This window comes from Thermobia domestica, chromosome 2 (genome assembly GCF_964235325.1).
Source record: "Thermobia domestica chromosome 2, izTheDome1.hap1.1, whole genome shotgun sequence".
In the NCBI taxonomy this organism is placed as follows: domain Eukaryota; kingdom Metazoa; phylum Arthropoda; class Insecta; order Zygentoma; family Lepismatidae; genus Thermobia; species Thermobia domestica.
The window spans coordinates 268,070,036-268,088,019 of NC_137455.1; the positions used below are offsets into that span (position 1 = coordinate 268,070,036).

General features: G+C 34.5%; 1 protein-coding gene across 3 annotated transcripts; it reads right to left on the reverse strand.

The window, feature by feature from the left end:
- Positions 1–459: 459 nt before the first annotated feature.
- Positions 460–17,688, reverse strand: LOC145678485 (U6 snRNA-associated Sm-like protein LSm6). 3 transcript variants are annotated; one of them, XM_081748668.1, is made up of 3 exons: positions 17,531–17,688; positions 7,987–8,116; positions 460–891 (listed from the first exon to the last, which is right to left on the reverse strand). In XM_081748668.1, the coding sequence occupies exons 2-3, from the start codon at positions 8,075–8,077 to the stop codon at positions 743–745; spliced, it is 240 nt and encodes a 79-aa protein (XP_081604794.1). In that variant the 5' UTR covers positions 8,078–8,116; positions 17,531–17,688; the 3' UTR covers positions 460–742. The 3 variants fall into 3 exon arrangements, with proteins under 3 accessions (XP_081604794.1, XP_081604795.1, XP_081604796.1); XM_081748669.1 differs by lacking the exon at positions 17,531–17,688 and adding an exon at positions 15,152–15,176; XM_081748670.1 differs by lacking the exon at positions 17,531–17,688 and adding an exon at positions 14,950–14,974.
- Between the last annotated feature and the right edge of the window lie 296 nt (positions 17,689–17,984).

Here is a 17,984-nt window from a genome sequence, read left to right on the forward strand (position 1 = left end):
AGGTGATTACTAAATAACAGATGTATATTAAAATCAGTCCAAGGGAATATTTGTACTGATGAGTCTATTCAGATCCTTAAATTGTTAGCACAAATGTATTTACATGGTATTGTGTGTAGTTTATTCGCAATACTTAATCACTGGCAGAGATACGAACTATAACTAAAATCATAACAAGCCATCACACCGTCAAATAGAGAAGACTGTACCTAGAAATGATTTATTCTCTATAAACTATTATAAATTAATGTCAATACAATCTCTTAATAAGTTCCAGCGATTTCAGAGCTACGGATACCGAGTCACTGTAGTCAGATTGCATCAAAAAGTAGTAAGTTCCATTGTGGACGGGTCTCTCTATTACAAATCCACAGTTATTTAAGCGAACTACTACGCAACTATATTTGGAGACGAATGTATCTGTGAACGTATTGGAATAAATTTTAGAAAAATTTATAATTGATAATTATTTTGTTTTTATTTTATGAATAATAAAGAAGAAATATTACATTTAATTGAAAAAAAATCCTCTTTCTCGCCGTCACTTAGTCAATCATTTCTATTTTAGTCATATTTCTAGAAGAACAAAATAACGGCGTACAAGAAAACACTGAACTCAGCTACGAAAACTTGAAAAACCAAAATAAACAACAAAACTTGCGCTCTCATTCGCTCGATCGAATTTTCAATAAACACCAACATTTCAGCACACTGGCACACGGAACTGTTCCTTCTCCACTTCTCATATTCGTCTCTTCTGTGTGCTTATATATAACACATTGTTTCCTCGAATGAACGCGTCTCCATACTTATTCTTCAACTGACCATTCACATACTCTTCTGTCTGCTCAAGGGCGATGTTCATGTAGCCGTCGAGACATGCTAACACTCCTGTAATTACAAAGTATATCCATTATAAATATTCATATGACAAGGCACTTCGTATTATTTCTGTCAGTTGCAGACCTAAAACTGATATTACAAGACTACAATATGTAAATGGTTTTCACGGTAGTAAAATCTGATTGCGGGATTCATGGATGGATGTATATATATGAAAGGGGGAGTACGAATATTAGGAAAAAAAAAAAACACGTATTTGATCAATTCTTCCGGAAAAAGATCTGCAAGGTCTTAAGAGATATTCTGTTGAAAGTTTTTACTAAGGCTATAAAGTTTTTATACGTTTAAAAAAGACTGGTAGAACCAATTCAAGCATTGTGTAATAAATATTACGTTTAAGTACAGAACATTTGTAATACTTTTGAATGAAGAATATGCTTCCATATTTCTCCTTCTGAATATTGACGAAGTATCCAAATTCAACTGAATCGTCCATTGCAGTTATATCTGTATAAAATTAATATTTAAAAACTTCGATTAAATTTCTTTCCACTTTGGAATTAGTATATGTATCTAATTTACATTCCGAATTTTATGTATTTAGGATTAGTGTTTCAGTTTAAAGTGCTACTTCAAATTAACAAGAATAATTATTGTAACAAGGACAAATCATTTAAGTTCACTGTGGCTTTGCAAAATTTAAAATTGTTAATTTTCGGCTATGTTTCTGATTCCAGCGTGAGTAGTGATTTAAAAATAATAAAAATAAAAATAAAGTATACAATATTAGAAAGGAGCACACGACAGTTGTTCTGGGACAAGCTTACGAAAGCGCACTAGCATAAAGAGAAATTTCAATGAGTACTGGGGACACGGCGATTCAGTAATAGAACGCTTATCTAGTGCGTGGGGTCCCTGGTTCGAACCCCATCCAAGTACGTTTGTTGCTGATATTATCATGTCCGTAAGTTTTTTCGGGGTACCCTGGTTTCCTCCTACATTTTCATTCCACCAATCCTTCCATCATCATTCACTTACCTTTATCACCCGTCTCCCTTAGCCTAAAGGGCATAATTGTGGGACGTTAAATTGAATAATTATATATTTAAGAATTGAATCATATGACTTACTGAAGCAACTCCATATTAAGAAAAGGATCGTTTAGTTAGATGATAAAGTATGCTTTTGACTTCTTAAGTAACAAATATTGACTCAGTGCGCTCAAACTTAAAATTTTCCATGAGAATTTATAAATTTTGAAGACGGCAACTAAAATAATCCAGAACTGTGGGCTATGCTTATTTACACGTTGGACAATACGAAAACAAATCAGTAAGAACGAAAAGCCAAGCTAAATTTAATTATCTTTATTTACTTAGTTTTTATTTTACTTATTTTTATTTTATTATTATGATTATTGTTTGACATTTTTAAATTCTCTGATGGTAGAATTGAACATCTTTCTTTAAACTGGGAGTTTAACGCCGCCTTTCATCAATAAGACTCTAAAATTGTCCGATGAAATGGTAATTCTGCTTCTCATAATGTTTGCCTTGCACCACCGTGCTTAACAACATTCGTAAACATAAATGCATACCGAAATTATGTGCCATTTTCCTGTAATTCCCTCAGTTTTTAATTTGCAATTTATCTATTTTTGGCACTTTTCAGCACAATTTCCGACCACAACTTCACAATTGTAATTATTATATTCTACTATCAAAAGCGCCTGAGGAGTCTTTATGAAGCATACGTTTTAGATATTGGAAAATAATACTTCTGGACTCAAAACGTCTACCTTGCAATGAATACTTCAGTTTTGAAAACAAACCGAGTTCACGGGGGGCAGTTCTTGGGAGCAGAATGAACGAGGGATCACTTCGATGTTTTTATAAAGAAGAAAGAAAAAAAAAAAAAAAACTTACTATCTGGGAGGCTTTTTTCTCTTTATCTAACTGTCAAGGGATCTCATGTGAACTGATCTTGGAGAACTTAAAATGGTCTGTCAAAATTGAGATGCAACGAGAGAGTCCCATAAGGATACAGATATCCTCAACAGTTAATTTTCTGTCCTACATGTCTAGAGCCTAAGCAGGAGCAATATTTTCTGTAGTGGTTGCACAAGTTGGACTTCTGGATTTTGGCAGATCTATAGTTGGCCTCCCCTCCCCACCGTTCCATTATAAACTCACACACACACTTCTGGATACTACAGTATGAAAAGGTAGTGTCCTCACAAACATCATTCAACTGGGATGAATATCGACACTTTTTAACAATATCTAAATAAAAGCTTCATTAGGCACCTCTATGGTGAATCGGTTATTTCAGGTCAGTGTCAGAAAAGTTTTATTCACAGGTGAATTTATTAAAAACGAATATTGAAGCTTCAAATTTTGCACAGTTAAGCCTTAAAGTCTAAAGCTAATTCATGTGTTTTGAAATATGGCAAAAGGGCACGTAACTTTCGTATGCACCTCGCACCTTATATACTACAGTTCATTCTTTTCAATTTAGATTAAAATGATAAAATTAAACATATGAATTTTATTAGGATATTACTTATCTTTATTTAGAAACTTAATCGTATACACTGTAGAGAATTGTATTCCATACGATAACAAATAGTATTTTCATTCCCGTCGCTAAGAATCAATAGAACAATAAAGCCTCTAAAACATTATCCTCAATTGGAAACAAAAATTTAAACCAGATATCATCAACCTACAGTTTTTTCATTCAACGATGGATCTACGTATTCAAAAAATAAAGTAGGATGAAAAAAGTCTTGTTTTCCTTCTATACTTTCCTTGAATATAAAGTTATCGCAGATCGAAAATCATATTATTACGTAACATAATGAAATGAATAACATGAAAGTGACTGCGTCTCTACGGAAGAACTTACGGAACTAATACCATATTTTGCAGTCACATAATGCGCACTCAAGTTTTGGAGCCAAATTTTGGTGAAACAACTAGTTTCTTGTTATTAATTTATTAATTTTTGCCTTTTTTCGTGACTTATAAAGACTCGTGCTCTTGATTTCAAGTGTGCTTCTGTTGTATCGTATCTATCGAAACAGATAGAACATTTTCAATGTATAAGTCAGCAATAGGATATACTATCATAATAGTACAATAATATATACTATTGTGTGAGCTACAAAGTTTGCACACAAGCGACATCCCAATACCATCTATCCCATCCTTTGCGAAGAAAACAGGAACAAAGAAAGGACGATAAACTTCCAACTCAAAGATCTTGTTCCAGTTTCCAGCCTGAATACGACAATACCGCCATCTAAAACCTGAAAACTATGTAACCTGCATGTAAAAAAATGTGCTTCTTTCTGACGACACTTTTCTATTGCTTTAGATTGATCTTAAATCAAATTATGAATATAATATGTCATTTGAATTTTTATGTCCTCCGTGAACAAGGTGTAAGGCTATACAAATTTAAATATCTGGACAATTACTTGCTACTCTCGTGTAACTGCGAAAAGATATTTGGGAAATTATTATTGGCATTTTATTTACAGCAATTATGGTGACACAGCATTAAAAACAATTATTACATTGGTCACAGCTGTAATTTTATCAAGATGGAGATTCATGCACCGAAGTTCACATCGCTTTAGGATAAGAGGGATTCTTTACAACATCCAAACCTCACAAGCCGGCATTTAAATTCCTACTCCCTACCCTACTGGAAGTATTGAAATAATGCCCTGCTAATAAGACTCTTAAAGTTTTTATTTTCAGTATAAGGAAACTCCATAGATGGCAGAGCAATGCCGAGTTTCTTTTAAGCCTATGCATTAAGTGAGTGCGTGCTCGGGATCCTGTCCGTAGAATAGCCATTTAAATAGTGAGTGCGCACTCGGGCTCCCAGCTTGAATGGTTAATACGGGATTTTTTTTATTTTATTTGTAATATCTTCTAGAAGGTATTACAATATTAAATTTTCTTCTAAATTATCAGACACAATTACTACTATTCTTGAATTCTTTTACAATTAATCGTGAATCTTATCTGGTATTTAAACATTTTCTTTTCTTTTTTACTTGCTCATCAACTTCTACAATATTTTCCAAACTCTTAAAACACCTATCTATTATTTTTACAGTCTATCTACTATCACTACGCTAGTCGGCATGTGCGTACATTTTCGATGAACCTTCTGCACAACAGAAGAAAGGGTTAAAACCCGAAAATCCTCCCCTTACGTACGCCACTGGATCACAATAGTGATTATTACTAATAACTCTCAATCTGACTGAGTAACTCATAAATAATTAATTAAAAAGTAAGTAGTCTTTTATAACAATATTAACACATGTAACTAGAAATTGTAAACGGTACGCTTTGTAATCCACTAAATCAAAGGTCAAATGCGTCCTCCAGTATACAATAAGGAAAATCTCAATCCTCAAAATGATATCTTTACTGAATCTCTATATTTTTATAGATGGCATTATTACAGTAATTGTTAAGCCCTTCCAGATTGTATAGTGGTTAGCACGCGTGATTTTGGTTCACGAAGCCCCAGCCTCGATTTCCGGTGAAAGGGCCTTGAAAACTTTGAAAGTCCTACGATGGTTCGGACTTCACTTTAAACGTAGATCCACATCTCATATACCCTCGGAGCAGAAAGGAAGAATTAACTTTCGTCATTCACTTGGGAAATTGATTCAATCACCCAAGTAATTTGTACAGCCAACTTCCCACTTTTGCAACATGTTGCAATATATCTCCCTGACCTATTTAGATATACTACAAGGAAGATTTATTTATGACTTCCATAATCGAAAAACAACAACCAACGTTTCCCTGATTTTCCATATTCTATCATTGTTCTTTCTAGCTTTCGAGACTTTCCTGATAAAAATTAACTTCACTGACCTTTAACCATTCTAGCAGGTCTTGTTTTCATATTGTTAAACTAACACAACAGATTGAGCAGTGCTATTGTGATAATAATATAAAACAGAATCACGAAACTCGTTTTGTGATTGTGTTTTATATTATTATCACAATAGCCTTCCTCAGTATGTTGTTATATTAGTTTATCACTAACCGTTCATGATTTTTGAGGCCTATGGCTATCTTGAATCCGCTACCCACAATTACAAGTTTAAAATAACATAATGCAATCAAACAACTGCAACTATGCTTATAAAAACAGTTTGCTTACTCAAAAACATTCTTTAATTTATATAACTACGTATGTTTCAACAAACAGCTATTGACATCCTCAGCACAGGTCCTTCAGAAAACTACTATTGTTTGACAAATTACATTATCGTTCAGTATCATTCTTCTATACCCATAACTTACGAATTCCAGTAATATTTTAATTAAACTCTACTTATACCCTTATTAGTTATATTTCTGAAAAGACAGAAAGTTGCAATTAAAGAAAAAGAATCGAAATTACAGAAATTTGGCGTCAACAATGTGAAAATATCGGATCACTTAAAACTTATGAATATTAAAGGTACACACAAAGATGATGGAAATAGAAGTTTACAAAGAAAGGAAATACATCAAGGAGACATATGCATTTTTGCGAGACAGTTTATATTCAGAAGTGAACCCAGTCAGTTTAAGATCAACACACAATTAACTTAAGAAAGGTAGTTCACAAGCAGTCAATTTTTAATCCAGCTAGTTTATGAGGTGAAGACATACAAAAGCCAGGTGTGTGTTTATATACATAAGATTCCTAATGTTCTACGGGATATTAACAACGTCTGTACCGAAGAATTACACTGAAATTATACCAAAACAGTAATTTGCAGGTCACAAAGGAACCATCCGGAAAAGATAGAACAGAAAGCTTAGGTAGGGAAGAAGATGAAAAATTATATATCTTACGCAGAGATCAGGTTAAACAAAATGCTTCCAATAGTTCGTTTGAACATAAAGAGCTACTGTCAGGAATCTACTCAATTAGTAAACAGTAAACAAGTTTTAAGAGAATTTAGATTAATCTCCGAAAATATGAATTCAGAAAATGTTGCAAGTTTATATTTGAATTGGGAACAAAAATTGGATATAGTAAAAGTGTCAAACAAAAACTGAAAAATTGACCGGACATGTCGGAACGGAGAAAATGAAATGATAAATGGGTTTCCTTATCTTTAAGCCACGAACATCACAGAAGCTTTCGAAAATAGCAAATAAAGCAGGAATAAGATTGGTTCTAACACTACAGGAAAGTCATTGTCTGGATTTAAAAAGTACTATATAGATACACTTTGGTCTTCAGTAGTTTGTGAAATTAAATGTTCATGTGACCAAAGTTGCATAAGTACAACTAGGAAAACATTTCAACTCGAGTTAAGGAATATTTGAGAAATACAAGAGGAGAGGAACCAAACACATCAGGTTTGTCAACACATTTCCAGAACAGCTGTCACAGAAATTAAAAATCTACAAATCCCAAATCCTAGAAAGAAACGTTTTCGAATCATACATCATTAAAAAAAAAGTAAATTTAAATAAGAGCAATCTACACAGGGGATGGATAACATTATTAACACTAAAATAGACATAAGATTATAACAGGTAATTAACTAATTTGGGTGTTTAAGATACTATATGCACCATATATATTTACTAACAAATGGTAACTCAGATTAAAATATCCATAGATTTCTAAAAAAGAACAAAACAATAAATAAACAGAGAAATACCTCCCCCAACTATATTTTATGGAAATTCTGATAACTAGATTATTTCTTCAGGTTGTTTATTATTATTATTATTATTATTATCAAACCTAAAATGTGCTTTTCGAAAATTCTAAAGCTTAAAATTGTGCATGAGTTATGAGATTTTTCTTATAAACTGTTTGTTAATATATAAAAGATCATTAAAGGGATTTTAGAAAGATACTCCTTTGCTTCAAATTGTATTTCAACCAATAGTTGTTTTACAGCTGTCCTTTAACTGTTTATTTCCGTAAGAAAATCCATTCGATCTCAAGGTCTATAATAAGAACAACCACACACTAGCTTACTTACTACGGAAATAATGACTGGCATAAAATTAGCAGAAAACACTCTTACAACTTACTGGTAATCAGTTAAAGAAAAGGCCTACAGCTCATTGTAAATATAAATACATTTTATACCTCGATAATCTACTCCACTGTTTAGCTTCACCATAACTGGTCTCCCATGGATCTGCTGAATAAACTGAGACAGAGCTTCTTTACGGCTCATGGTGCTTTTGCTCCTTTAGAAATGGTTTTAAGAAGGTTACTGAAAGCAAAATAAGAAGTTGATATAAGGATTGTATTTGGAATATCGTAAAAATAAAAATAATACAGCAATAACATTATCTTTTAAAGAATGCAAATTTCAGAGCTAGCATGAGAATAGTAAGCAGACATGTGAATATAAATATTTAGTTACGTTGTAATATATAAACTACTGTAACTACTGATATGTATCTGTATAACAATCAAATGACATTGAAATAAAATATATTTCTAGAAGACTCGCAAAAAAAAGTTTGTTTCTGTTCAGGATTTCCAAAGATTACAATAGTGGACAGAGAGAACCTGCGTTCGAGTCATTAAATATCGAATCTTTCAACAGTACTGCAACTATGATTTTAGGATATGCATTGTCTTTCGTTAAAAAGTTTATCAGAAATCAAAGATTCGTGGGGGGGGGGGGGGGGGGCAATAGAAAGAAACAAAAATTGACAGAGAAATAATGTATGTACTGCGTCGTTTATTAATTTAATGTAATTGTTCAATTTATTGCACGTTTGTGTAACTGATATTTTTCCTTCGTGTCATGGGCTCATTGTCGTTACGTTAACTTAAACTGAACTGATAAACGCTGAAGTGAAGTATGTTTGCTTTGTTCGAACGTCGAATTACAGTACGAACTTCCCATCACAAACTGGAATATGAACAGGCAAAACTCGCTAATTCGTATTGAGAGAACTAATTTAAACTAACGGTAGAGCTGAAAAACAACTAACTAGTGATGCGAGCGCACACTTCAGTGAACACGGATACCAGCACCAGAACTATTAAAGCGGACACAGTGCAGTACAGTGATGATTGAATTTAAAGAAATGAAACGAAATCTTTCAGTTTTACGTCTCACATTTTGCCTTGGAGGCTAAAGGAAACGGATGATTAAGAAAAGTGACTCATCCTGAAAGAATTGATGGAATAGAAGGAAATTCACGATGTTGACCACCACGAACTCACATAGCCTGGGATCGGACAGGGAACCCCTCGCATTAGAGGTGAACGATCTGCCATTGAGCCACCATATCCCCACAATTAAACTTGAGATTAGACTGTCATGTTGAGTAAAAAGCAGGAGCAGTATACTGCCGTGCTAAGCGAAAAGGCCTTAACTCCATTTCACATACTTTCGAGAAAATAAGCAAAACGCGTTTCGGCTTAGGCTGTACGTTCAAATTAGTTGTATTTGAGTAAAACTTTATTAAATATATTTTCACGATCTAAAACTTGTGTGGTAATACAGTTAAATATTTTTGCTTATGAATTGCCATTTAAGGTCTTTTTGCTTACTTTCAATTACAGTTTTGAACATAAGGTAAACACGCATGACGTCATTACCCCCTATCTATTGCTCAAGCCACGTCAATTTCATTTTAGATAGATGCAGAATTGTACTACGAACATTCCCATACCAATATCTCGATTTTCGAAAAATGTGGAGTTAAGGTCTTTTCGCTTAGGACGGCAGTATAATATGTGCACTGCTGTAAAGAAATTCAACTGCTTGTGAATCGAAAAGCAAGAATAATGGAGCAAGTATATTCGTCGACTATTGATAAAACTGCCACTGAAAACTCAGCATCCACAAATCAGAATTTTTTTTTTTTTTTTTTTTTAAATTGAGTTCAGTGTTCCTTTCAGTGGCGAGGCTATAAGAGACGTGTACCTACAGGTTAGCGTGCGATCCGAACCACATGAGCTCCCACCGAGAACTGAACTCGGGTCTCCCACTCCAAGTACGCGAACGCTAACCAAATAGTTACGAGGAACTCACGGACAAGATTACGTAACCAATCGGAAATGATCGCTAATGGGGAAAGTCGGCGAATTTAAATATCAGTCCTCCCGGCTAGGTCCGATGGGACCAACGCATCCGACCACGGAGAGTGGGACTTGGACATAGATTCTACAAATCTACTTAGGAAAATAACTATTCAGAATCAGCAACTAAATATGTTCTATGGACCCTGCTGTGTGCATCCATATATGGAATGTTTTACGCCCGTGGTTTCTTCTTTGATGTCCTATGGAAATGCATTCTCACTTCTGACATAATATACGAAGAAAAGTAATAAATTTCTGTCAAATCGCAATAAATTATGAAACCTGAGTTGCTTACATTACACTTTCAATTAACTGTAAAGTGTCATCCACATTCCCCACCAGAAAATAAAAAAATGAACTATAAAATTCTACACAAAAGAGCAGTTTTAACCCACACTGAGACTTAAAGGGTATCCTCTATTATGAACTCCTTCCGAAAAACCTAACGATTAATTCCAACAACAGTTAATCTCAATTAGACTCAATTAGACGCTTAACTAAAAGAGTTCAGAATTAGTGAACAAAATACACAGAATTTTCATCAGAATAACACAAAAGCGTATGTTTTATTGATAACTAAGATAAAATGTTTCAGCTTGACTGAGAAGTTCTTATTGACAATGTCGTGTTCACCATATTGCATCATATTCATATTTATTTCGATGTTTATAAAGTTGTCTGAATGGAAAAAAGTTCAATGCCCTCGAAGACTGCAAACGGCAATGAAAATATGTTTCAATGGTTCACATAAATTTTATCTTCTTGGAGTAAAAGCACTTTTCTCCTCCTTAACCTTCTGTAACACCCCAATTTCTAGACCAAATATAAATGTGTAAACACTCTGCTATTAATAAAACTCTATTTTATTAGACTCGGACAAACAGATTTGATTCGTAAGTCAATCAGAAGAGTTGGAGACTTAACAAGTGAAAGCAGGCCAATAACACAGAGGACTTGGGCGCCGAAAGCACAGAGGTAGACGCTATGTAGTCATTGTTACTCATAGATGGTGAAGTGTATAAAATACATATAGTGTGTCTGAGTCCCTCGTGGCGAATTACATGATAAAATAGTTTACAATATAAAAGCTTTCTCTATTGTATTACTTTAAACAGGATTCTCGCCTGCGTAAAATCGTACTTTCGACATCAATGTTCCTACGTGAAGTAATAACTTCATCTTAAGTTATCCAACTCTGATACAGCTTACCGTTATTATTCATCTACATCACAGCAGGTATCGAAATGCAAAGCTACCGATAGAGCACATTAGAAGACGAATTAAAAAAAATAAATTAAGAGGGAGAAAAAACTTCTTTTGCTGTAGTATATACCTGTGTGCAAATGTTAATGTTTTTAAGCTTGTAGTGTCTAATTAGAACTTCACCTTCCTGCAGACTGGGAATACACACGCTACCACATCACGTCTAAAAATTCAGTGTTTGCTCGAGAAAAGTGTCTCCTTGCTTTGGAAAATCATTTTACTTGAAGCCTCAAGCTTTTCTTACCCTTTATATTACGAATTAAAAATAGGAAGCCATACACAATATATGCGTTGCTAAAAATACACATCCTTGTAAACATGTTAAGGCTATACTCGTAATTTGTGAGGAGAAAAGTTCTCAGTGCCATTAAAACTTCTATTCTGTTAGCACCTTTTCACTTTTACCATTACTTGTTATGGATATCAGCAATAGAGTGACATTGATAAGAAACTATGTAAACACATACACAGAAAGCGAGAGGGAGTGCTAGCTTCATTACTAAGTTCCTTACCGACTTGAACAAAAGGGTTTCAAGCCCCATCAGGGAGAGAATGTTGGGGTGCAAAATAAAGTATTACAGCAGTAGTACAGTAAAAGTGGCAGAAGAGAGCACTGTTTGCTGTCATGTTTGGTAAACTTACGGGGTATGCAGTTACTTGACTATAATGATTTACATGTTAGTTCTTATATTATACAGTATTTTACGCCTAGATTAAGGATATCGACACATGCCCGTTATGACCAGAAGTATAGTATATTTTGATATAACGCGTCTCTTAATGCTTAAAAAAGGGTATTGGCTTCTCATTTTCACTACGAATACTTCTACGACGGGCTTTATTTCGTAATTCAATGACTTCGAATCTGTTCTCACGTTTGTAATTCTTGGTAAACCCTTTCCATAGACACCAATTTCGATAACATATTTTTAGTTAAAACTTATTTTTATATTCACGAAAATATTTTGAATAAATGTTTTAACATGTTTGGCATATCGGACTGTATATGATGATTGATGGGGATGAGGCCAATGCCAGTTGCACATTGCTTCATTTTGATTGTATCAATTTTCGTAATTCGAAATAAAACTTCTAGTCTAAATCTAATGATTCGACAGGTCTGCGACCAAAAAAATTGCATCGGAGTTTCCCTCTGATTCTTATAGATTTTCCTATGCTGAATATGGGAAAAAAAAAAAGTACTCAAAAAATTCTATCACGTCTGCCATTAAACGAACAATCTTGTGGGCTATTTTCTACTAGTAAATTCTTGGACTTTCTTGTAATCAACAATGAGTTCTAATGTTGATAACAGTACAAAATAAAGGAAAATATAGAACAATAGAGGCAAGGGGATGAGGATACATGCATGTAGTGGGAAAGGAGAATTTGGACTACTGTTGAATGTTTAAGCAGAAAACTGGAAATACCGAATATTAAAAGAGAATTAGAAGTATGAAAGATATGAAAAAGTTTTCACAGGTCAACCGAGTTATCAACCACAAATGTGTCATGAATGGCAAATATAATTCTGTTTTACGTGTTAATAAGATGGTTGAGTTGAACTTCAGTTTAGCGTCCCTTTCAGCAGCGAGGCTATGTGAGACGTGGACCTACTGATTAACGTGGAATCCAAACCACATGAGCTCCCGCCGGGAATCGAACCCGGGTCTCCCGCGCCAAAGGCGCGTATGCTAACCGCTTAGGTTAATAAGATGGTGTTTTATAGTGTACAAAACTGTATGTGAGGGGAAACAATGATGGTCATTTTCTGACTCAGCATACCCCCCCCCCCTCAAAAAAAAAAAAAAAACAATAATCAGTGAAAGAAACCCATGCAGTTCACAGAAAAAATATTTTTTTGCAGACCTGTGTTTATACATCGTTTACAATCCATTTATTTATCCCCGTGTACGCGTACACAGATTTAGGATGACTATCGTACTCCATTAGCAAGGGTAAGGAACTGAATGAGCTACAGTAGCAGAATAGCACAGTTAGGCACCAAAACCATAAATCAGGCGCTATTTTAAGTCACTAGACATTAAAACTTATCTACTCTCAATATTATTACAAGACCCATTATTTGTAAATCTACAGGCGAAATACGTAACACTACTTTGATAAATCCATGTGTAAGTAATGTAAATATGTGAGAGTCATATCTAAAGTGCGTAGGTATAGAGAAACATGGGAAGAAAAATGGAAGGTGTCAGCTACTGAATTCTTCCTCCTAAGAAATCAGTATATTCTATATGCGAAGGTAGAAGTTGTGTAAAGTAAAACTTCTAGTTTATTGTCCAACAATTATGCGCTATAGACTAGAGATGGTTGAAAATCAAAGACGGGAGAATCCCGAGAAATCTCACGGATACGATACAGTCCACTACACACATGATTTGTAATCGAACCAGGACCCTTCTCACCAGAAGTCAGCGTTTTACCCCTGAACCACCGCACCCCTCACGTGAAGACAGCGTATCAACTCAAAGTGCGCGAGTAGTAAGTACGAGGTGACTGCGTATACGTAGGTAGTGTAAATGTGAATAATGGCGGAATTAACAGATCCAGTGTACAATAATGAAGAAAATTTTGAAGGGAAAGTTCGTGTTGTCAAAAGTTAAAAAGTGATGGAATACTAGAGCGAGTAACCCATAGTTAATATTGCAATACAGATGATGAAAGAAAGGATATACAAACCTAGCTTCTAATAACTACCTATCACAGATTGGTAAGTGTTCGTCGTCTTTCTCTTAGTGTTTATGTGCACAACCAAAGATGATTCGAGCATGTCCTTACGAACACACCCGCGCAGGCCCACCAGCTTCGTTCTAAAATCAAACGAAATAGCAGTGACCTTCTAGCGCAGGTTCTTACATGTTCTTCGTACTTATCCTTTTTATTTCAAGTAATTTTGCATGCACATTAATTAATGATACTAATATATGTGTACACTCATATATGCCTACACAACTAGTGGATGGCATCCTCCTAAAGTTTTTTTTCTTTTTTTTTTTTTTTTCGTATGCTTCGAATTTTCACAAGAAAACACAGTAAGGTCATTTGAAAAGGTCCTCCTAAAGTTAGCATGCATCGAAGAGTATAACAACGTTAATAAAAAGGCATCCCACTCATAAAATACAATTGTTACACAGTATTAAGTCAACTTTGTAAAAAAAGGGATAGTATACGTAATGAAAATTAAGCAGAACCCCTATTGTAAATCTGCATCGCTTAAAACACCTGACAGCACTTGTTCGAAGTATTTCGGCAATTTTTTTTAGGCAATTCATCCATTTTCGACTCGTTCAATGATTCCAATTCCGATTCCAAAGAAATTGATTCCTTGCAACAGTTCCTTTAATATTCCGAGGAACCAGTTCCTCCGAAAAGGAATTTGGTTAGGAATCATGGTGGTTTCTGCTGTCAATCTTTCACTTATTATTTTAAGCACTGTTTTTTGAAGTAACGAAAAATGTATCACTATTCTAATTTCCAGTCCTAGAATGGTCCTAAATTAATCACTATTTCAAATATTGATGGTTTAAAATAATAACTGAAAATACTACACCAGGAACAGTCAAATTTCCCGACTCCAGGAAGTTCTAGAACTAAATTAAAAAAAAAAAAAACTAAAACTAACCATCATACCGGAATTCTTATAGCAGAAGTACGCCCCCTAATCCCCAATCTATGTAAAAGTAAATATATATATATAAATCATAACTAGCCACATACCTAAAAAATTACACTGATGAATACAATCCAGCTGCCTGCGTCATAAATATTACACACTTCTCATTAACACTAGCATAACCTACAAAATTATCTTTTGTATACATAATAAGCAAACTGAAAAAAAAAAAAAAAAAAAAAAAAAAACTTTCAGAACTATGTGTCTAATTTAAATTAGAGAGACATTTTTAAGAAAATAGCTTACCGAATATAACATTATCCATTAAAAATATTTTTCAAATCTTAAACACGCGTTACATTTCACTCTGATCACATACCGCTTGACCAAGGATTACAACTTATTTCAGTATTCCCACACTAAGACAAAATCGAATACAACATTGGCCATCAAATTCTCAAATCTCAAACATGGCATTCAACTGCGTGCCACATCTCACTCCCATCACACACGGCCTCAATAACGATTACTCCAAGATAGAAACTGACAGAAAAAGCACGTGACCTCTCTACTGCCTCCTAGAAAATGACTCTGGCGTAGCGAATAGAACAGAATCGTTCAAAAAACAAGAACGAACTGAACCAAATCACTGAATCGGAATAATGAATGAATTGCCTCAAGGAAAGACTTGCCAATATTTCTACCTTATTATATAGTTACAGTCATATAAATTGTATTCTCGGTACAGATTACGTTTAAAGACATCATATTTTGTAAGATTTACAGGGAAAATTGAATACTCTGAATATAGATATGATTTTAAGGAACAAATTTATGCAGACGACTGATTTATACAGTAAGTAATACAGCTGTGTTCTATGCTTAAAAGTTTAGGGTTCCTACTGTAAACTCGACGACGATTAAAATAAGTAAGTGCATCTGAAAAGTAATGTAATATAAATAATATTCCACATGCGTATTATTTCTCGAAAGCGTACAAAAACTGTATTTTATTCTACAATTGTACCGTTACCAGTGCACGACCATTACTAGTAATACCGGTACAGGAACGCGTTATCACTGCGAAAACCCACATTAAGGTACTTGTAAGTGAAACAAATAAGCACTAACTTAAAATATCCTATTAATCTAGCATATTTTACTAATTTAACGTGGCGTACCCTACTTTACGATCCGTAACGAAAGAAATGTCCCACATGTAAGGCATCTAGTAATATGAGAAACACAGCGTAAAAATCTTCAGTTTTACGTCCGACGCGTATACCAGCTAGACTAAACGAAACGATGAAGATGACAAATGAATAAAATGGTGGAATGAAGGAAGTGGGAGAACTCCGAGGAAACCCTCGCACACGGTGAGAAGCACAGTGTTTCCACTACCCTCATCTACGCACATTGTCATCGCTGACACGCGTTTTCTACGGACGCAATATCGCGCGGGTCTACGAGATTTGCCCTGCCCTGCCTCGCTTAGATAGCATTTGGGATTCTTAGTGATCACCTAGCACAGGTTGGACTATGTATCTTATACAGTGGTTTTAAGCCCATGTATTCGGCGCTGTAGTTGGCTAGGTTCAATTATCCCCCTCTCCAGCTTATAAAGCATATGTTTGGACCACCACCCTGTTAGCCACTACACAGGTTTAGGTTAGGTTAGCTTATGGTAGCTCAGATTAGATTGTTTGGTATTCTATGATATAAGTAATCGCGGCAGAGCTTCAAAGCAACATATCGTTCTGTCGCTCAGCACAAATGATTTGGTAGGCAGTAGGGAAAAATAGAGACATAATAAATTTTTAAAACAATTATTTCAAGTGCTGTTCTTGGACTTATGTACTGTTTCTTGGGGTTAAATTCCAAAGTTGGGCGTCCGTTTCCAGCGAAATTTTTAAAATTTACAAGAAATATATGGATAATTTGATCGTTTGTGTGCTTGATAATATATAAGTCTCTCGAAAAATCTGTTTATTTGTTATATATAAGCGGTTATAAACATGGGACTATATGGCGAGCGGAGGGAACTACTTGGCGCAAGGTAACCGAACAGTTGCATTGTGGGAAAGAAACGAGCATTTATGTTACCAACATGGCGAATGTACAAGGGTAATGAACTAGCAGTTTTAACATTTGTGAAGGAATACATTGATAACGAGTAAAAGTTTGTGAAGAGCACGGATTAATGAACCTAATAACAAATTGCAGAAAGTGTGGAAACGAGATAACAGTGAAAAAACTTGACGAAAGCGGACGCCCAACTTCGGAATATATGCCGTTTCTTGTATGATTTGTTCTCAGTACAGTAATAAATTTTGTGCGAAATTTCCGTTGAGGTACCGGTATTCTTACTGTGCACGGGTGCAATTTTACTGTACGGATCCATAGATTGTAAAATGCACGAAAAAATGTGAACTCTTTTTAATTTGACCATTTTAAGTCGAGAATAAAACTCAACGAACCCAACCTTACACAATCAGAATATTATCAAACTACATCTCATCCTAAAATTCCGTTTGGTGAGTAACCAGTAAAAATAACGAAAAACGATACAAAAGTCATCTCTTTAATTTTATATAATTGTTCCTGACGGTGATTAATAACTAGGACGGTGTTTGTTGTATTAAAAATTTTACTGTAGAAAACCAAAGTTTTCATATAGAAAATTACCTTTCCCTCGCAAACACTGGGAACGCAATCAAAATTCGAAAAATGCAAGAACATTTAACATTTGCTACACGTTTCTCATTTGTTCATGATGAAATGATTACATTTGTTATTCTTCTGTCAAACGCCGAAATCACGATGCAAATCGTTACCAAGCATCTTGGTTAAGACTTACTAGCAATACAAGTAATAAAACGTTTCCAATGTAACAAGTACTAACAGAGTCAAAGTGAGAAGTCCAATAAAATAATATTTATTTATTTCCACCAGTGGCGTATACTAGTTTGAAGGCATGAGCTACCATTGACCTTGTAAAATAATAATAATAATAATAATAATATACAAAATGCGGGGAAGGTTCTAGATTACTGGTCCCCATGTAGGTTAGTAGCTTGGATCGTTTCTTTCTGTACTAAAGTTTATACATTTAATTTATACAGTATTGCCGAACGAGCGT

Bases quoted from the DNA above. Each gene is read 5' to 3' on its own strand.
- LOC145678485 (XM_081748668.1), bottom strand. From the start codon at position 8,077: ATGAGCCGTAAAGAAGCTCTGTCTCAGTTTATTCAGCAGATCCATGGG. The intron at 892-7,986 runs GTATAAAATGTA...TTGTAATTACAG, and splicing joins CAGTGGAGTAGATTATCGAG to GAGTGTTAGCATGTCTCGAC.